Here is a 21217-nt window from a genome sequence, read left to right as displayed (position 1 = left end):
AAATATTAGCTATGGGTCCAAGTTCATGCGTTGAAGCATCGGCATTTCATACTGTTTTTATTCAGAAAAGGCCGCGTAGTTGCCATGGATTCAACACATTCATGATGTTCACCCTTGCGTCAGAGAATTGGTGTTGCTGCACCCGCACCCCATTAGTGGAAAAACTACCTCCACTTGTTTCATAGCCTTGGTTGAGATGGAAGCTTCTTGTCCTTGCTTATGTATCTTAGGCATATACATTTTAAGATGAAACTTCACATCTTTGAGGATGATGTATTGGTAATAATAAAGTTTAAGGACTTGTTTGCTTCTTACTTCTAAAAAATCAAAAGTCCTTTTTTAAGCTTAATAAGAATTCTTATACTTATAAAAACCAAAAAAAAGTATACGTAACACATACAAGTTGAATAGGAAGTGGAGTTTCTAGTGGCGAGCGGGTGACTAACACATAAGAACTTGCCCTTGGGAGGGGAACTACAATCATAAATGATTGCTAATGCCCTGTAAGTTGAGGAGCAAAAAGAGGAATTCACTTGAGGAGGAGCTCACATCTAATTAGCTAGTCCATGAGGATGATCAACCACATTGGGATTAAGACTCCTATAAGAGACAGTAATGACTGCCGCGTGGAGGTTGAAGGCCCATGGCTCATGAACTTCTTTCCTTAGAGAAGTTATGACAGCATCTGGGAAATAAACATGGGTAACTTTGTGCTAATAGTCATTTTTTATTTGTAAAAAGTTATTTCATGTTTAATAAAAATTTTACATCACTCATATTGCTTTTTAAAAACTATAATTTTGGCTTCAACTTCCAAATAAAGCCAAAAACAAAAATATATTTTTATAGAAATTCTATTTTGATTTATGTAAGAAGTTATTTCATATTTAATAAAACTTTTACAATACTCATATTATCTTTTAAAAATTATAATTTTGATTTTAGCTTCGAGATAAAGCCAAAAACAAGAAAATGTTTTTGTACAAACCCTATTTGATTTATATAAAAAGTCCTTTCACATTTAATCAAACTTTTACAATACTCATATTGTCATTTAAAAACTATGATTTTAACTTTAGCTTCTAGATAAAGCTAAAAACGAGAAGATGCCCCAAACAAGGCCTAACGGTGGGTGTTTGGGCCAAATGGGTAAAGGAAAGGCCCATTTCAGTGCCAAGCTTGAGGAAGGCCCAAGCTGCTTTGACTATTCAAACAAGCAACTCCAAAGGACAAAGACGATGCTTTGATTTAGATTACTCACAATGATGACCACTTTCCCAGTCCTCCATTGCTTCAACCGAAAGAAACAAACTTGAAAATTGTGACTTCATATTCTTTGGAAGCTTCGTAGGTTGTCCCAATTCTGTGTTCACACAACTTTTTATATTGGAGTTAGGTGGATGGCAACTGGCAACTATCATCACCCACATAAGCATATATGTGGAAACTCATAAATTTTTTCGAAAAAAAAAAAATTCGCATAATTTTTTTATTAATTAAATAATGAGGGAAACCTTGCCATCTAAGCAAATAAATGTTGGAAATTTGGTAATAAATAATGTTTATACAGAATTAAATTATTATTTAAAAAAAAAAAAAAAAGAGTTTGGCATGCAAAAACCGTAGTCCTCTTTCAAAACTCAAGAATCTGTCTTGTGAGGTAGGCAAGGGGGCATTTTCGTCCATAAAAAAGATGCTAACGTCTCTTCCCGGGTAAGTTAGCCGTTATAATTGCCTCCCAATTCAAATTTTATGAAGGGAAAAAACCAGACCTATCCTTCAACTAAGCCATTGAATAACCACCCCACACCCCACTCATCCTTTTCTTTGTGTGGAGGCCACCATGTTCTGCAGCTTCACAAAGTCATCCTTTGCCCTAATCTCACTATACAGATACAGTGATGTATATATTTCATCAGTTTGAATTTTCCTTTGATTTCATACTAGTTTTCTCTGGACACAAACACACCCCTTTTAGAGGAAAACTTTGATTCTAAAAACCATGTCTTTGAGCCCTCCTCGTGAAAGGAATAATGGCGACAGAACCTACCAGTTTTACTGGTGTTATCAGTGCAATAGGGCGGTCAGGATTGCGTCCGACAACCCGTCACAGATTATCTGTCCTCGCTGTCTGGGTCAGTTTCTACAAGAAATTGATACAACCAGGCCTAGGGCTTTCAATGAGATTATCACTTGGGATCCATTCCCAGAAGCCCGTTTATTGGAAGCACTTTCCCTGGTGCTTGATCCACCTCTCAGAGGCCTAAATAATGGTGTTGGTAGGGGTGATGAGGCTGAAACAGAAGCGGCTAGAAACAGAGGCAGGAGATGGTTGAGGAGGCGAAGCCACTCCAGAGAACATTGGGAGGCGGAAGCTGATACTGGAGTCCCTGGACGGCGGCGAAATAATGAATTGGGAGGGAGACTGGGGTGGCCCTTTGGTAATGGGTTGGGAGCTCAGGGTAGGACTTGGATTGTCCTGAGGCCCACCGGTCCTCCTGGCCAAAATGGACCCTTTCCCCAGTCAGAAAACATGAGACCGCCAAGGTTTGAGCTCAGGGATTTCTTCTCTGGACCAGGGCTAAATGAATTGATCGAAGAACTCACCCAAAATGACAGACCGGGTCCTCCTCCTGCTCCTGATTCCGCCATCAATGCAATGCCCACCGTGAAAATTACGCCCACGCATTTGATTAACGATTCGCATTGCCCCGTTTGCAAAGAGGAGTTTAAGGTTGGTGAGGAAGTGAGAGAGTTGCCCTGCAACCATGTTTATCATTCAGACTGTATCGTTCCATGGCTGCAGCTTCACAATTCATGTCCAGTTTGCCGGCATGAGGTTCCGGTTCCTTCTGATGAGTCTGATGAGAGTCATGAGGGAGAGGATCGGCGGGTGCGGTGCATGAGGTTGAGACAGTTGGCGTCTTTGTGGCCCTTCCGTTCTAGGTACCGCCGAATTAATCCCCAGGATCGTGACGTTACTCCTCACAGAGGTGAGTCTTGAAATTGTCCTATCCTTCAAGTGAAGTTAATTTTATGAAAAAATCATGCCATATATACTTCATATAATTCCATGTATTTCAAGATTTCAATCACATGGAAATTACAAAAATTCTATGCTTAATAAAACATTCTAGTTTAGCTTGCCCTAACAGTCAAGACCATATGAAAATAGGACTGAACCAAAAGATTTCTAACAGCAGCATGCTTCCATACCAAGATCAACAATCAGCAGGTCTTAATGATATCAGTTGCTTTCACTATTCTTACTACCTAGTTTACCAGAGTCTCTGCAGCACTGTTGACGATGAATGTCTTATGTTTACAGCAGCTAACATACAGTGGCCTTCTTGCTCTATTCTTTAGCCCATTAATGCTGCTGCTCCTGATACAAGCAGTTTATCGACTCTTATGATTCAAACATTTGTTAATTATGATCATGACCCCGGTGCGCCTCTTTACAGCTCTATCATGACATGTATCTCTTAATTATTTACTCTTGGTCATTAAATCTATAAGGATTGATTCATATATTTTCATTTCTTTCCACTGGGATAGTGCTGGTGTCTTTATGTAGAACATATGATATTTGCCAAAATAGGACCATATATAAACATGGATGGCCATTAAAGCCATGGTTAGTAAGTGTCTTCATAAAACCCAATTATACCGGAAAAATGTAACATAACCTTAAAAACATGTGGCAGAGATCCATCCGTGACTTGTACCATCGGCCATGCCACACGTGGGGAGATCAAGCTGAAGAGAATCGCCAAAACATTGGTCAAGCAAGTAACTGAGGATACCATGCTGCGGCAAATTCGCGCTGATGCATATCCAAAAAGTGGCCCCTGAGGCCTTTAGTCTGTAAAACTGCTCTATGCTTGTACTAAGTGGACCATATCTACAAGGCCAACTGATCAAATAAACATGACAGGAGTGGTTTTAAAGGTGACAGTACGTTTCCCAAGCTGCAAACAACTTCATTTGTAGCTCAATGATGGCTCTCAAACTCCAATTTTCAAGATCGTCTGTTCAGTTTTATAAAATGCCATTCTAACCAGGCCTTCGCCAAAACGATACAAAGGGATCCATCATCCTAATACCACTAGTCAGACATGTGATGGATATGAGTGAATTTTATGGCCAACGAGACTGCATGACAATTAGTAAACTGTTTCTAATGAAAGAAGGTCATGCAAAAAGATCAAACTCTGACACAAAAAAAAAAAAGAATTTGATAAATACCCTATCCTGATAGTATTTATCCTGTTTCACTCATTAATGAATCAAATGATTGAACCTATCCTGATAGTATTACCACCTTCTTCACTCTTCCTACAAGCCTTGCCACTATTGCTTGGGGCTCGACTACACATACCCTATTTGATAAATATCATTGAGCACAAAACCTGAAAATAATGCCTACAGCTAACCTGATTCAATCCCCCAGTCCTAACATATGGACCAGCAATGTAGGCCTAATGTCTCAACACTGATATAAACATCAGGAAGTAGCAATTAGCCACTTATAAACTACACCCACCTGCTGACTCTAAATATTAAATGAGTGTATTAGATTTCCAGGAAGGGGTTACAACTTGAGCCATCATCACTAAGGTGGTTTGTGAAAAGAATTTCAGAGTCGCATAACTTCATAATGAGAAAACTTTATCATAAAAGAAAATTGGAATGAATGTCAAGCAGATTTCTTTTCTTACTATCCCACTAGCAGGAGCAATTTGTTCAGATATGCTTGTGTTGGCGATGAGTAGCAGCATGAAAACCTTCTGTATATGCAGTGTTCTTGTATATTATCTGCAATAAAAATGTCCATTCAGTCACTAAGCATTAAGAAAAAACCAAGTATTATCAACATAGAAAGAAAACAAAAATGGTAAATCGATCATATTATGTTCATTCAACCAAATCCATTTCTTTACATGGAACAAGTTTCTATGAAACAGGGGCAATGTCTTGCAATACCTTGTCAATGTCGGATTAGAGAACAATGAAATGTGAAATTGATGAATGACAACATAATTAGCATAGCCAGAGGATGAAGTAGTTTGTTAACACAAAATGTCCCCAACCACCACCCATGTAATTTACCACAACTGAATTTGTATTTAACTCTAATGATGACAAAGAGGAACACTAATAACATTTTCAGGTGATTATACAATTGCTAGCTAAAATTACAGTCACTACAACAGGAGAATTTTAAAATGCATGGATGTTTTTGTCAGAGTTTGTGTCAGCTGCCAAACAAAGGTTTGATCATTTGGTTGTAGACTGACCACAGAAAAACAAAAATGTGAAGAAAGTAAAGGTGGACTTTGATTGACAGCCAACACTTCCATTTAGAGGCGTCTGATCAAAATAATCAGAAAAGGGACCTGGTTTTCCTGATGGATTTTATTGGAAATCACAAGATGTTGTATTCCTCATCACCTTGCAAAAGACAATTGGAAATCTAATTTGAATGCTCCTTGGAGATAACAGATCTCATCATCTTGAGCTCCTGAATAGGCAAATGACAGTCCTCTGGTTTTCAACAAGTTCAGGGAAGGGCAGTAGGCATACAGTTCATCACCATTCTCACGTGATTGAAAAGAGCAGTATATTATCACATTCTCAGGCTCAAGTTTTGATCCCTAAGTATGACCACAAGAAAACCCTGATGACTCAAACAATAACATCTTCTTGAAAAGTGAAATTAAATTAAGCTGACATCATCAGAGATTGGCAGACAGTAATATCCTGTTACAAATAATATTAAGGATTCTTAAACCTTGGGTACCTCCCTGGAGGGATATTCTCAGTATCAACTCTATTGGCTGTTCTTCAGACAAACCGAGGTCGGTAAGAGAAGGGATTCACAGCTATGACAATGGTGCCATTTTTTTTCTGGTTTCTTTAATGTGGTTCTTTAATTTTAGAGTACTTAGCATTGCCATCCTTCTCAATAATTTTCTCTCTCAATAATTTTAAAGTGGGTTTGTAGCTATTATAGCTAGTTTTTTGTTTCTCACTTCTATGCTTCCGGTATATTGTATTTGCCACTTTAGTTTGGCATCCTTATTATGGTTATTAATATACATACTCTTATTTGCTTATCAAAAAAAAAAACTTCTCAAAAAAGCAAGGCAGGATATCACCATTCAAGCACTAGAAATCTTCAATACATATCCAGAACTTGACATGGCACAGTTCTGTGTGGATCATAAATGAAAGAACAAGGGCCACAATGACTTGGAACCACTTCATAAAATCAAAGCTCATGATGGTTTTGGGTTTCTGAGAGCTCCTATAAGACAACTTCTTTCATGTACTAATGCAACAACCAAATGCTTAACAGCCTTCACTTATGCAAACAGTTCCCTTTTAGTAAGACACCAGCCTTTCACTAAGAATCGTTACTTTTTATAAAATAAAATAAAAGAAAAGAAAAACAATCTGATTGTTCTATCAAAATACACAATTAGATTCTGATTTAAAAAAATGAAAAAAGAGGTGAAGAAAGAAATATACTCACAGCTAGGTTCTTCAAATCCAAGCTAAGACGTTTTCTGATACTGTCTGATAACACAGCTCCAAGATGTTCTCCATGTTGTTTAATTGCATCCTCCGTTATCTGTATGAATTGATAACTCAAGCCTAACCCAGAAATAGTTCCCAAGTAGAGACTAAACAGTAATATTATGCCTACCTCTGAAAGAACTATGGCTGACGTTTTATCTAGGATTTCTTCCACAAAGTGCCCAGGATCAGTAAAAGAGCTCAATTGATGCACAGAAATAGCAGGTTTCCCCTTGACTTTTTGCGCATTATTGGATGGCTTAACAGTTTTTGCTACATTAATGAGATAGAATAAAATATGTTACCAGCAATCTTGGTAAAGTATAGGTCACTCAATGATCCATCACAGGTTCAGGAGCTGAATCATTTTATATTTGAATTGGTTATGGAGATAAAATAGTCATTTGCTTTATCAGGGTAGGTTTTAAATTTTAATTGACATCCAAATCAGAATAAAATCTGATTTTTCAGCAAAACTTTTCCAATGGTTATAGTCATAATATCAAACTTAAAATAGAATGATTACAGTATCCTTGAGAAATTTTATAACAATAATAGTCTTTGGAGGGTCTATTATCCTACTATTCTTTCACTATGTCAACTAGTTTAGAAACTTGAAATATTCAGCGTTGTTTTTTTAACCCCAGGGAATTATAAGCAGATGAAGGAGAATCACAATTAAATAGAAGCGCCTAAATAATGTATAATAAACAAATACACTATATTGAAATTATCTAGCCAATCACATTTTCCAGCTATTTAAACACTGGACATTTATCCATGCCATTATATTAGGGGAACACTACTAATGGATTGGATGTAGAACCTTGATCACAAAAATATCACTTTTTTTTTCTTTTTTTTTTTTGAAGGGAACACGAATGGCAATTTCAGTCCATTTAAATTTCGCCAAATCATAAACCACTCTCCTGAATAAGAGCCCATTACATTCTCCATTACTGCCAAAGGAAAAGGAGGGCTAAAATGAAATAAAGAACGTGTGCATCATGTGTGCCACCATCTAGAAGGACAAAGAAGAATTAGAAAAAAGCAATGAATTATAATAGTAAATGTCATGTGAAAGTAACACAATTCATTCCCCAAAACACATTATAAGAACAGAAAAAGACATTTGAATGGTGTGTGTATATATATATAGCTGACCTTTTTTAAAGATAGACAACTGTATCAAAGACATGCTCAGTAGTTTTACCTGCAGCTACTGATGATTTATTATCCATGGAGGCATGTTTTTCTGTAGGACCAGAGGAAACAGATTTTTCTGGAGGATCTTGCAAGACTATGGCATCAGATGGAACAAGGCCAGCTAGATCAGGAGGTTGATCCTTGCCTACTGTAGGGTTAGCCTACACAGTACAAATACATTAAATCAAACAATATAATCAATAATACTAGGTGAATCCACTTCATAAACTCGACTTAAACTCACCTCCAGATCGACATATGAGGGGTCTTTGCCAATTGACTTCAGAAACTTGTCAAGATCACAGGCCTTAATGGCTGGCACCAGCAATGGTATGCAACATATTATATCAGGGATAAACATGCAAATAGGAAAAAAAAGATCAATCAACTAATGCACTGTTCCAATATATGACATTTAACCAATCACATAATTTTCGAAATGTTTGTTTAGGCTTTAAAAAATCTTGATAATCAAAACTGACTATGAATCTTATGATATCAATAAGATGGTGTAACCATATGGAATTTTCAATCATGAATATCATGCAACAAAAATGTTGAAATAAACAATTTACTTGTATAACTTATAAAAAATAAATAATAAATTATCTATTTGTGTAGCTATTGTAACCATGTAGCCAAGAAAACAGAATACTTTCCATTCCAAAGGCACTTGTTGGCAATATCAGGGTAACAAAATTGATTAGATTGCAAAAAAGGAAGCACCCAAAAATTAATTCCTTCCTGGAGAAGGAGACAATATATAGGTACATATAAGACACACTAAGGGACACTTAGTGGACGCTGGGACATTTAACTTTGTTCCCAAGTCTACGTTATGGTAAGAAAATTAGCATGTAGACATTTTCCTATATAGGAAAAGTGACTTTGCCTGTGCAACAATATAGTTTTTATCATTAGCTTACAGCTTTTTCCAGAGTAAACATCTCCAACATCCATGGTTGTTATAACAGTCATTGTAACAGTTGCCAATACTATCAGAAGAGGGACCAACACATCTATTTTTGCTATTTCTATTAAGCTATATTTGGTTCCCAGAAAATTTGAAGGAAAATATGAGGAAAAAAAATAAAGTGGAAGAAGGAAAGAAAAAGTAAAAGAAAATAAAAAAAATAAATTTAAAGTTCTTAAATTATTTTTATATACTTTTTAAAACTCATTTCACTATTTTTCCTCTCTTATATAAAGATTAAATAATTTGAAAATATATAAGTTCCTAACTAATTTTAATTATATTCTATTTTCGTTTTTGTATTTTTCATGGTAAACTCAAAAGTTCTAATTTAACCTTGAGATACTACCAAATACCACCATTGGATCTGTCACCATATATCTTTTTGGATTCACCCATATAGATATATAATAAATAAAAGATAAACAGTTAAAAGTTCTGCCACTATCTACAAGGTAACTTTTGAACCAGAAAATTCCTACTACATTCCAAAATAATCTCATCGAGTGATCACTTAATTAACACAGTAATCTCATAACTTATTGATGGTTCACAACCCTTAATGTTTGTGTAAACTTGCATTCCAAGTAGGAAAATACATATGCTAAAGGTGGAAATGACTTCAAAGAGAAGATTGAACACACATAACTACTATTTCAAACAATGAAATAAACACTCTATTACAAGAAGCCACCACTGAAATATATAAACCGCACAAAGACTCAACAGTATTTCAAAAGAAAACAGGTTGAAATGATATGCAAAAGAAAATTATTAAATGAGAGGGGCCCATCCAGAGAAACTCTTCTAACTTACCGATAGACATGTCATTAGATAGTGGGTGGAAGAAGCAGAAGTCCTTGGTCTTAAATCCTTGATCCAAGAACAATGAGACATGTCTTCACAAAATAAAAACATAAAATATCATCAAACCTAAGATTTTCCTCAACTAAAGAAAAAGAAGCATGGAGGTAAATAATCATCATAAACAGCTAAAGAAAAACGCATCATCGAAGTAAATGTTTCTAACAAGATATTAGATGATGATGGAAAATTCTTCCAAGACCCTGTACAACTTTTAGGTGAAAATGAAAGTTTTCCTCAAAATTAAATTTAAAAAATAAATAAATAAAAACACACACATATAGATTGAGGCACATGCACCCTTGCATAGACACATATATGAGGTCTTCCAAGTAGAACAAAAGGTTGATGATTAATACAAACAAAAATTGTTACCACGATTTGAAAAAAAAATAATAAAGAAAAAGGATGCAAGCATTTTCCTTCATTAATATATTTAGCAATACTTTGTGGAAGAGATAATACTTATCTAAAGGGGGTAGGCTTACGCTAATTCACAATACTCTTTTGAGCTTACTAATTTACTTCATGTCTTTGTTCACAATCCCGATAGCAATGAGGTTGAGACTAGAAAAAATTCAAAGGGACTTTCTTTAAGGGCCACTTAGTGGGGGGGGGGGGGGGGTGTGCATCCATCTGTAAGGCAAAGGGGAAAGGAGGTTTAGGTGTTCATTCTCTCCCTTAGCTAAATAAAACTCTTCTATGCAAATGGTGTTGGTGTTACTCGAGTGAAGGGGAAACGATTTAGAAAAAGGGGTTGGCGGTCTTGTAAGGTAAAAGACCTTTATAGGGTCAGTTTACAAAAGGCTATTAGCAAGGAGTGGGTTTTCTTTAACTCTACAATTTCCTTTGTTATAGGAGATGAGAGTAGAGTGAAGTTTTGGAAAGATATTTGGTGTAGTGAGGAACCTTTAAGCGAGATGTTCCCCAATTTATTTGCCTTAATTGAGGCAAAAGAGGCAACAGTAGCATATTTATGGGAGCAAAGGGAGGGAAGGGGGAGCTTAGAACTTCCATTTTGTAAGGAATCTAAATGATTGAGAGTTGGATTCAATGGAGCATTTTTTGCTTATTCACCAAGCTTAGTCGATGAATAGGGAGGAGGAGGATAAAGCAGTTTGGAAGGGTGATAGCAAATGAAGGTTTTGTGTTAAGAGCTCTTTACTCTTTGATGGAACTGAATTGTAGCATCCTTTTTCAGGATTATTTGGAACTCTTGGATACCGTCTAAAGTAAATTTTTTTGCTTGGGAAGTTTGTCTTTAGTCAGCAAGTGTGCTCTTTGCAAAGATGAGGCAGAATTCATTGATCATATCCTTCTCCATTGTGCCAAGGCAAGGACCTTATGGTTCTTTCTACCTCAATAAGGGACACTCCCTTAGGGTGGCATGGTCATTTTGTTGGTAGAAAGCATAAGAAGGCTTGGAGAGCAGCTCCATTATACATCTTCTGAACTATTTGGAAGGAAAGAAATCGAAGAGTGTTCAAAGAAGAGGAGAAATTAGATCAATGTCTAAAGAGTTATTTCCTAAGCTCTCTTGCTATATGGATTCAGGTGTACATAGATGGTACCCCTTTGTCCTTGATGGATATAGTAGATTGGTTAGGTTCTCGTTGATAGAGGGAGTGGTTTTTTGTTTCCACTCTTTTGTGTTGAGCTTTTTTTGCTCTTTGTATACTTCTTGTATACTCTCATACATTTTTTGCACTTTTAATACATTCTCTTACTTATATATATATATATATATATATTGTAAATTAGTTATGTAAGATTTATTACTAGCATAGAATTTGCATCATCTTAAAAGAAATAAAGAAAGAGAAAAAAAAACACTTAAAAATTCAAAGCCAAGACTAAAGAACTTTAGACATGGATGCATGGCAAAAATCAAGCAGAGGAACAAAGTCGCACAATTGTATACTGAAACAATGAAGATTAATGCATACCTTGCTGATTCATTTACTAGTGCAAACGGAGTAACACAACCCAGTGAAACCTTGAAAAATAGAAAAATAGGCGACGATGTTGGAGAACAAATTACAATCAAATCCATGATCAAGCATAATGAACTTTTTTCCCCAAAGTTAATTTTAAAGGACACATACTAGTTACTTGTGAGAATTGAAACTCTCTCTTCATACAAGGACTGAGTGCTGATATAACATGATGGGAGAGAGCCTATGAAACATCTTATTTTTTATAACAATGCTAATAAAGGAAATAGCAGTTCTGCGTCCTTTATAAAAATTAAGATGCTCCATAGGCTCTTCAGTCACACAGTGCCTCAGAACCATCATCAAGCAGAGCTGGAGCTTGACCAGCTTGTAAACAATTGAGCAAGCATATCATGTACTAACTTTGTGTCAAAACAAGTTGTAGTTTGTCAATGAGTATTGCATATTGAGTATAGAGGACTCTAGTTAAATATAGGAATGGTGATTTAAAAAAGGTCAAGCATATATAGAGAGCCATTAGTAGTCACTTTTACAGGACCACTTCCAAGAGAAAATTAGATGAAAAGGAGAGTTTTGGTATTTAAATGGTACAGTGATCCGACAGGTTGAGTCGAGATTCCCCACTTGGGAACCCATTGAACAGTGAAATCAACCTTAAGAAATACTTTGCATGCACTGGGAAGGGGGCACTAAGCACACCCTGAAAAATTCAGATGACCTGCCATTCAAATATCTAATGTAGCAAAAGAATATTTGAATTCTATTCTTTTTTGGACCCCTTGACTTGAAGAATGAGTGAACTTTGCCCAATAAGCATTGAAATTTTATAACACAATATCTACTGCCACTCCTTACTAATTTTCTTCATAATGGAAGTATTACACGCGTTCCTTGAGGCCTGCCTCTAGTAGCGAAGGGTTGGTTTGGGGATGTGGGAGGTTCTAGGTTCAAGTCCAAGAAAGGACATGAAGTTACCTAACTCAAAAAATTTAGAAATAAAAAATAAATAAAAGAGAGGGGAAAAAGAAAAGCCTATGCATCAACTTTAGGTCAGATGGAACCGTAGGTGCATAGCTTTATTGTGATGTCTTCCTCCTTGCTATGGCATCACAAATGAATGCTTATAAGCTATGCAAGTTACCAGAAAAGTGAAATAGTGACAATAATGGTTTATTGAGGACGCTAAACAGATTTCAAGATTTCTTTAAAACCATAAACTCAACTTTCTAAGATGCTAGCATCAAACACATTCAATAAAAAAAACTCTATATCCTCCATGCTCCTAATCTTTCATAAAAGCTCTCTACATCTTTAAACTTCTCATGCAAAATGAGGACCTAGGGGCATCACTGAAAGAGGCCAAATATAGTAAACAGCAAGGTCCCTCGCAAGCCCAAAGGACAACCTCCAAACTGACACCAAATGTTGCGATGCTATTAGTCACTTCAAGTGTCAATGACATACTTGTAGCTATCTAAAATAAGGGTTGTTTACATTGCTCTCCTCAAGTTTCTTGTAAGACCATTTCAAATAACAGGCAGTATTTAATGTAAGGGGCACTTAATTATGTGTTTAGATTTTTCTGTAGGCAAAAGGATTTGTTACAAAGTGCTGACATATTGAAAGTTTTAGTTAGGTTTGTAGAATTGGTGGATGGGTGGGGAATATATATAACTATAAGATAATAAAGTGGGATTAAAGGCATATACCCACCTGAAGTATTTCTCCAAGTGCTTCTTCAGGAGCCATTCTCAAGCCACCTTTTCCCAAACCAAGCCTCTGAGATAGAACTGCACAGCTTCAAAGCCATAAATAACCCCCATAAAAATTCAGGACATGACAAATACAGTTTAACAACTGCATGAGTCTGTGTTACCTTCACATCCACATTTAAGCTTGAAAATGCAAAAATATGATCAGTATTAGGAAAGTATTTTACCTTTCAGATCTACTTTGGTATCTTTCAGGGCAGAAACAATATAAAACCTATGTTTCTTGTCCTGCATGCATAAGTAAGTAGAATACTAGTCATGGAATTAAAGAAAGAATGCTAGATTTACACTTGGAGTGAACATGACCAAATGCATCCTGAAGTCTCTTAAAATGTCATACCTTCAAGAATAAATTTTTACTCAATCCCCCTCCCAAATGGCCAACATATTTCTCCTGATGAAAAAAACAATATCATTCATTCATACCACAGAGTGTAGATAAAGGAAATGATATAACTCACTTCTGCATTCTCCTTTTACCTGAGCTTCAACTGTCAAAACCGCGGGATGTTCATATTTGGTGAAATCAATTTGAAGCTCCTAGGAGAAGTCCAACGCACCCACCAAGGAAAACTCAGTCATCAATAGTCTAAATCAAACTATAAACAGAAATACAAATACGTTCTTTACAATATATTTCAATAAGTTGTAAATTGTGGTTCTACACAAACCCTTATCTTCATACAATCAATCTCAACTCCAAGCCCAGAAAAAAGGAACAGGGTGGTGATAAAACATACCGTCACACCTTATCAAAAAAAAAAAAAAAAAATCTGACAAGAAGTAGCTGGAAAGGGTTTATGAAATTGGGTTGAGGTCATCACCACAAGCAAAATCAGATTGCGGCCCTTACAGTGAAGTCTAAATTAAAACAACTCCAGTATTTCAAGAAAATGAATGCAAAACAATTCGTCTTAAATATATATAGTTTACTATTCCAAGAAATTCAGAAACTGGCAACACTAATTGAACTACAAACAATTATCATCTCAGTTTGAGATCCAGATCAAAGGCAAAACATGAGCTGATTGGTTGGAATAACTCTAACCTGTAAACGCGCAAGCAACTGGTCCTTGGAATGCCCCATTCAGGTTACTCTCTGCGTCTCTCGCCAATGTGAATTGTTCGAATTGCAGGAGAGAAGAAAGTAGAAATGGAACAGCGAAGACTCGCAGAGATGCGTTTTTCTTAATCTTGGGCTAAAACCCGGAACTGTTATTGGGCTAGGGTTTTGGGAGGTGGTTTTGGGTTTTATGGGCTTGGACTGTGTCCTGGATTGGGCTTTGATTTTGGGAGGCCCATTCTTGTTCCGAGTGAAACTCTTGTACTTGAAATTGCTCTTGAATGTTCCTAAAGCGGCTCTCGGAAATCCGATGAAAATTTATGTCACATGGAACTTACACGTATACAAGTTGGAATTCTATGCCCACAGCTTTTTGCATACTTCCAATTGACGAATCTGAGGCCCATACCCTTTGCATACTTCCAAAATCCAATTTATGGATGGTTTTTGGACGGTTCTTGGAATACAAATAACAATATGATGCATGCAATATGTGGAAATACTTAGAAGACATAACACAAAACCATATGTGTTTTCGGCTTATACTATGACATATCCATGTTTCATTACAAAATTTAAGCACATAGTTCCAAAAAGGTTACTATTCAGCGCACACTGCCAGATGATTCATTGGAATATGAAGGCCAATGCGCCCTTAATATCAACAGAATTATGGTATAATATACTAGGAAAATAGTGTGGTTTTGTTTTATTAATGCCTTGAGATCATGTGATGTGTCTGTCCATTATAAACATTTAGGGGAGCCATGTGCTCAAATCTCTTAACCCAGTTCCTTGGCAACGAGGTCTGTTCTTTCTTTTTTCCTCTTTCCTTCCCTTTTTTCTTTCTGGGTTTTTTTCTTTTTCTTCTTCTTTTTTTTAATAATTGTTAATTATTACCAAACTGAATGGAATGGCCAAATGGGCATGGAGAAGAACTTGAAGAGACCAAATACATTGTAAAAGGACATCGAAGGATGGGACCCCATTTCTATCAACCATGGCAGAAGAGGACATGTCATGTGCTATATGACCTGAGCCCAGTAGTTCAAAGCTTTGGCTGGGCTCAAAATTTGTCCAAAACATATTGATCGAGATAGATCATAGATCACACTCTGATTCCATCATCTCCACTATTCACCAATTCCGTGTACAAAATGATCATTTCGAAACATAAAAACTCTAGATTCATACCCCTTTAGTGTGGATGGTCTAAGCTCTTTCAACACGACACTCTTTTCAGGGAAGAGTCCTTTTCTATCTTCAAGTTGTTCTGTGGGTATGGTGAAAATAGAAATGATGATACTTGGTTGGAAAAGGAAAAGGAGAAGAGGCACTTTTACACCTTGTTTTGGAGTGGAAGTCAACATAAAAACATTTTTGACAACCCCTTTCTCAATGATACAAAAGTAGGAGATTATAATCATCCAAGTTTAATATGACGTACAAAGAAATCATAACATTTAAGGAGGGGGACCATATTTAAGGAAATAGATTTCTTCCTGGACATATTTTACTATGATGGAGGACCATGAATTACACAACATATATGATATACCACACTTGGCAGAAATGATTAATTCATATATAAATTGAATATTATAGAAAGGGAGAGTCCAAAAAATGTCTCTCTCAATGTGATTTTCTTCTCCTAATTATTAACTCTCACATACACTAATATATGAATTTCGGTCACTGTCAGTAATATCTTCAAGCAATCTGCTGAAGATCATCAATGAATACAACTGGATTAATAATGATAATAATAAATGGGGTTTGCTTGATTTGGATTGAATTTTTGATCAGCAGAAGTTCCACAGATGGATATCACCTTCTTCATAGTCATCTTCAATCGTTGGTACTGGATTGAACAAGGCACAATTACTGAACATTTGGTCCATGTATTTTGGGGATTGCAGGGTGTCGAAGTTGTCATACCATGATGCCATCATGGACATTGGTTCATTGGCCATGGATGACATTAGTACTGAAACATCGTCATCGAGTTGATCTGATGGTGAAGATGAAGTCGATGCCGAAGAGATTGATGAGGAGGAGGAGGGAGGAGGAGGAGAGGGTGGAGTGGTGGGGGTGGTTGGGATGGTGGTGGTGGTGGTGGCGGCGGCGGCATTATCCGCAAAACTATTGGCAGCTGCTGCAGCAACTCTTTGGATGGACTTAGGGGACAAGAGAGTATCAGGAAGATGGTAAGAAGAAGTGATGGTAGGGAAGTTGAGATTGGCGGAGGCGCCCTTGAGGCACAGCAGTGCAGCATCATAGGCTCTAGCGGCAGCTTCTGGCGTGGAATAGGAACCCAGCCATATCCTTGTTTTCTGATTTGGTGCTCTTATCTCGGACACCCATGAACCCCAGCTCCTCATTCTCACTCCCTTGTACTTCTTCTTCCTACATGATGACGATGACGATGTTGACGAAGATGATGATGGTGATGACATTGGCTTCAACGGCTCTGATTGGATCTTTGACTCACTCTTCACCATTGATAAAGAGAGCTTATACAGAAAGCTTTGATGATGAACAAAGTGTTTGAAGGGCTGATCTCTCTATGTCAATGAGCCTGTGGGTGAACTTTTCTTTTTCTGTGCTGAAATGTGAGGAAAGGAAAGGAATGTGAACTTAAAAGCGAGGAAGAAGAAGTGGATACTTATAGAAGGGACATGGGCTTTCGAGTTGGCATATCCCTCCAGTCAAAGAAACAGGTTGCTAGTCGCTACACAGTAACTTATATGGGAAACAGATGGTTTCCAGTTTTAATTTACTAGGAACTAAATATCCCTCTTTTTTATTCAAATGACTTGTTTGTCCTCTCACGGTAGATATTTATATATCAAGTTAAAAAAATAAAAATAATCATAAAATTCCCAAAAATTTTGAAGAAAAATGTAAAAATAAAAACTAAAAATTGATAAATTATTTGTATTTATTATTTTAAATTCATTATATTTTTTTTCTTTTTTTTTAGTATTTTTGATAACCAATCATAATCAAGGTGTATGGAAAATTAAAAAATGTATATAAGTAAGAAGATTTAAGCAAAAAGCTTGATAATGGAATGCATAGTTGCAAGACTTTCTTGGCAAAGCCACTCACCCACATGACTCCAAAGAAATAAAAGGTTCAACATTTTGAAAGCCACCACGGTAAACATTTAGAAAAATGAAATTCATTAATATGGCAGTCTGGATCCCATCTGCGCCAAACAAGACCACCATTAAAATTTAAACTAACCCCAATAAATTAAAAGTGTTTATTCTAGAGCTCCTATGACTTACCCAGCAAGTCACCACAGTTGACACCAGAAAAAAAAATTGATTGAATAAGAAACAGGACTTGGTAAAAATGATTCCAGGCGAATGGGTAACTGGGTTTCTTGTTTTTTTATTTTTTTATTTTTTTGGTAATTTAACCATATCTTATATGCTTTTATAATCATAGAATATAATAATAGAGAAACATAGGATTCTTCAGAGGCAGCTTCCAGGATTTGCAGGGGAGAGAGAAGGTTGAGCAGCGTTGGGGTGTGGGGTGGGATGCATAAAAATTAAAGAGAAAACACAATACTCAACACGCGCAGTCTCAATAGTATCGATATAATGCCTACGCAAAAACAACAGCTGTTGCTTGCCTGGCTCGCAGCTCCAAAACCGCGTCATGCATGGGCCTCATGGGATGGCCAGGTCTCTCTCTCTCTCTTTCTATATAGAAAGCTACGTACAGCAGATGATTAAATTATAGATTCACTCTTCAACCATTTCCTAGCTAGCATTTACGCCTGCACGACTTGACTTTGAGCTCGCTATCCCTTTCCCTCCAATGTTTTTTGAGGTATTTGATGGGATTCTCTTAGGTACGACCACACCCTAAGCAACCGCCTTTTAAAGGTAGACGTAGTAGGCTTTCTGTGGGCCACTTTGCGTAGCACCATTTCATTTTTGCTTTCCTTAACCATTACAAAAACAAAAACAAAAAAAAAAAAAGGAAAAAAGAAAAAACCAAGAAGGAAAAACTTAGAAGTACAGTGGGGTTTTTTTACTTTCTATAGCCACTGCAAGATTAATTTTCAATGCAGCCAGGGAAGTTTGTAGTCTTTTTTTCCCCAGGGGTTTGGAAATTTGGGGCTGGTTAATACGTTATCAAACAGGCTGGAGATGAGAAGCTTGCAGCAAAAGAGAAATGGATGGTGATGGGGATGGATGGTTCTTCCAGGTGAAGACTCCTTCAAGGTCAGAAGGACCCCATGAGCCCCCCTGCATTGAAGTGGAAGGTGGTGAAACGAGAGTGTAATTCCTAGCTAATCCCCTTGACCCAATCAACTAAAATGGTTAAAGTGAAGTTGCATTATTAATTACATCTACCGCATATGCCTTTTGACATTGAGGCACACTCCCAATGAACCACATTTTTCCATGTTCTTGGTCGTAACAGAAGCTTCTACTGAATTCAAGCTTCTCTAATATTGATTCTCTTAGTCTTTCGCAATGTTCCTTTTGAAGGCATGGTGGATTATTGCCTATTGGAGATTAATCTTCGCGGTTCGCAAGGTAATTTAATGCTCTTTCTGATATCAATTTCAGGCACTATATGCCATTGGATATGGCTTTATTTTTGTGAACTTTGTCCGAGGGTCAAAGGGTGCGTTGCCCCTAGGCTTGTCTAGCCGCCGGTTCGGCTGGAGAGTATTTGCATGGTTGCCCACACGGATTGTTTGGAATTACATCCGCATGAAATTAGAGGAGGATCTTCAACATATTTGACAAATTTGAAGCCCCTGAAATGTGTGTAAAACCAGAGCTTTGGTCTTAAACTTCATGTGTATAATAATAATAATATTGCTGTACAATCACTAATGGTTCAACCATGCGTAAGTCACAGAAAGAATGTATTGTATGGTTGGCTACCAAGCCAAATAGGTATTCACCATGACGTGCACCATGACGTGACCAATAAGACCATACCGTGGTGGACCCAATGGGCTTGTCAGTAACTCTCGTAGGCTCATAGGCTCATAGGCTCATAGGCTAAGAGCCATTAATACTCCAGTAACCGTAATGTCAAGGAGTGCCAACCAAAATTGCTTGCACGCACCTTCATCTCTAGTTCCAAGTTTGAAACAGCAAGAAAAATAAATGAGATAGCTAGCTAGCTAGCTAGCTACCTTTATGGTCGCACATTTTGATTTATTTTGAAACACTTTATTTCTTTATGTAACCTAGAATTGCTTTCTTCAGTAAGACATGTGCAATGAGAATAGTGTCGTCAATCCGTACTTGCCCCCTCCCTCCTCTCACCTTCCTTCAGTTGTGAACACAAATAAATGAAGAAAAATGTATTATAATTTAATTAATGACACATTATTATGATGTTCCGTCAGGTGGCTGACAGTACGATTCACGATCAGTAATAGACATTTTTCAAAGGCTCCTCACATGCCCAGGCCACACTCCCTTTCTTTGTTTATATACAACTTGTCCCAATTTCAGGAATTTAAAGAGGGCTTGAGCATGGGGGAACTTGTTAGGAAATTTCATGAATTCATATGGGTTAAGGACAGTCGCTCGATATGCTTGACCTTTTCCACCGTGGCCCACAAAGATGACACCAAAAATGAATATCAAAGAGAATCTGTAAGCCAACTCATAGACATAGACGTTTCGGGGCAGCGCTGTGTGATCAGCACCAGATGGGGGGTTGTTGAACCGTGAAAACTTGAAACCGGGTACCCATTTTTTTTAATAGAAAAAAAAACTAAAAGATACTTTATTGCTATACTCTTGAATTCATCTAAAGTAATTGCAGTAAAACTATAGCGTGAATGGCAAAAAAAATACTAAAAGTTGCAGTAGAGCCAAAGAGCTCACTGATATTCTAGTTGCACTGCCTTTTCTATCAAATGCTCATCTCCTGTGCTTCCGGACACGCCAGGCTCCACACATTCTTATACGATGAGAAGGATCACCAATTTTGTAAAAGATGAAATCAATAGATGAAAATGGATATTCGTGACAAATATGCCAAATGGAAGCCGAGAAATGAATGAAAATGGATTTGTACTATGTCCCCGCCACAATATTTAACTACATCAAGCATAAATGAAGATGCATTATGCATGTTCCTCTTATCCATGTTCTTTCATTTGTGTGTGATTGCAGAGGAAGATGACAAATTATATATATGAAGTGGTGGGTGGTGCCAGTCCACGACCTTCCGTACCTAGCATATAAATGAAAGTGACAAGTGATATGTTTAGTCTGGATTGGGGGGATGGGCAAAAATGCAATGAAGATTTTAAAGTTTGAAGGATGTTGGAAGATGAAGAGGCAAGATCCATGTGTGGGTAAGGTAGGCCTAAGAAGAATCAAGAGAGAAGGTTCCCAGAAGAGGAATGGGGTCTCAGGTTCATGGTATCAACAATCATAACCATATCCATATAGTAATGGCTTCCGTAATGCTTCTAGTTGTCATTGTTTTTTTCTCTTCCTTTTTTAAATGCTGAGAGACGAACTTGTTGACTCAAAGGCATTACAACTAAGCTACAAATATTTTAGGACTTAAAAAAGGGGTTTCATGAATTAATGTTGTATTATATGTATGTGTAAACAAAGTTAACAAACACCTTCAATATTTTTATCCATGACACTCAAATGCTCCAATTGACTGGGATACCTCTCTTCAATATAGGGTGCAACCTTGGCATCAACTCTTGGGGAAAATTCTGAGTACCCTGCAGCTACTGCGAGTCCAACAGCAACATGATCCTGCCACAGAAATTCAGAAAAGTGGC

General features: G+C 37.0%; 3 protein-coding genes across 4 annotated transcripts; 1 reads left to right on the top strand and 2 right to left on the bottom strand.

Annotated features, from left to right (window-relative positions):
* The first annotated feature begins 1854 nt into the window (after positions 1-1854).
* Positions 1855-3955, top strand: LOC117906988 (E3 ubiquitin-protein ligase RZF1). Of its 2 annotated transcripts, XR_004649932.1 has the most exons (3): positions 1855-2993; positions 3329-3448; positions 3708-3955. XR_004649932.1 is itself a non-coding variant. In XM_034820287.1 (2 exons), exons 1-2 carry the CDS (start codon positions 2003-2005, stop codon positions 3719-3721), a joined length of 1005 nt encoding a protein of 334 aa, XP_034676178.1. In that variant the 5' UTR covers positions 1855-2002; the 3' UTR covers positions 3722-3955. The 2 variants fall into 2 exon arrangements, 1 of the variants encoding a protein (XP_034676178.1); XM_034820287.1 differs by lacking the exon at positions 3329-3448.
* Positions 3956-4532: 577 nt separating this feature from the next.
* LOC117906989 (prolyl-tRNA synthetase associated domain-containing protein 1) lies at positions 4533-14525 on the bottom strand. The gene is made up of 12 exons (XM_034820288.1): positions 14401-14525; positions 13833-13892; positions 13693-13746; positions 13520-13580; positions 13294-13370; positions 11572-11621; positions 9578-9660; positions 8033-8103; positions 7796-7949; positions 6713-6855; positions 6539-6637; positions 4533-4818 (listed from the first exon to the last, which is right to left on the bottom strand). The coding sequence occupies exons 1-12, from the start codon at positions 14437-14439 to the stop codon at positions 4747-4749; spliced, it is 963 nt and encodes a 320-aa protein (XP_034676179.1). The 5' UTR covers positions 14440-14525; the 3' UTR covers positions 4533-4746.
* Positions 14526-15882: 1357 nt separating this feature from the next.
* Positions 15883-17049, bottom strand: LOC117907427 (ethylene-responsive transcription factor ERF014-like). The gene has a single exon (XM_034820962.1). The coding sequence runs from the start codon at positions 16914-16916 to the stop codon at positions 16218-16220; it is 699 nt and encodes a 232-aa protein (XP_034676853.1). The 5' UTR covers positions 16917-17049; the 3' UTR covers positions 15883-16217.
* Positions 17050-21217: the final 4168 nt, after the last annotated feature.

Source organism: Vitis riparia, chromosome 18, assembly GCF_004353265.1.
Source record: "Vitis riparia cultivar Riparia Gloire de Montpellier isolate 1030 chromosome 18, EGFV_Vit.rip_1.0, whole genome shotgun sequence".
Taxonomy (NCBI): Eukaryota; Viridiplantae; Streptophyta; class Magnoliopsida; order Vitales; family Vitaceae; genus Vitis; species Vitis riparia.
Note: the sequence above shows the minus strand (reverse complement) of the source record. Positions and strands in the feature narration are given on the sequence as shown.

What these genes read in the sequence shown, in the direction of transcription:
- LOC117906988 (XM_034820287.1), top strand. Translation starts at nt 2,003, where the DNA reads ATGTCTTTGAGCCCTCCTCGTGAAAGGAATAATGGCGACAGAACCTAC.
- LOC117906989 (XM_034820288.1), bottom strand. Translation starts at nt 14,439, where the DNA reads ATGGGGCATTCCAAGGACCAGTTGCTTGCGCGTTTACAG. An exon ending in TTTTGACAGTTGAAGCTCAG is followed by an intron (nt 13,747 to 13,832) that starts GTAAAAGGAGAA and finishes TTTTTTCATCAG; the next exon opens with GAGAAATATGTTGGCCATTT. An exon ending in CCTCATATGTCGATCTGGAG is followed by an intron (nt 7,950 to 8,032) that starts GTGAGTTTAAGT and finishes TGTACTGTGTAG; the next exon opens with GCTAACCCTACAGTAGGCAA.
- LOC117907427 (XM_034820962.1), bottom strand. Translation starts at nt 16,916, where the DNA reads ATGGTGAAGAGTGAGTCAAAGATCCAATCAGAGCCGTTGAAGCCAATG.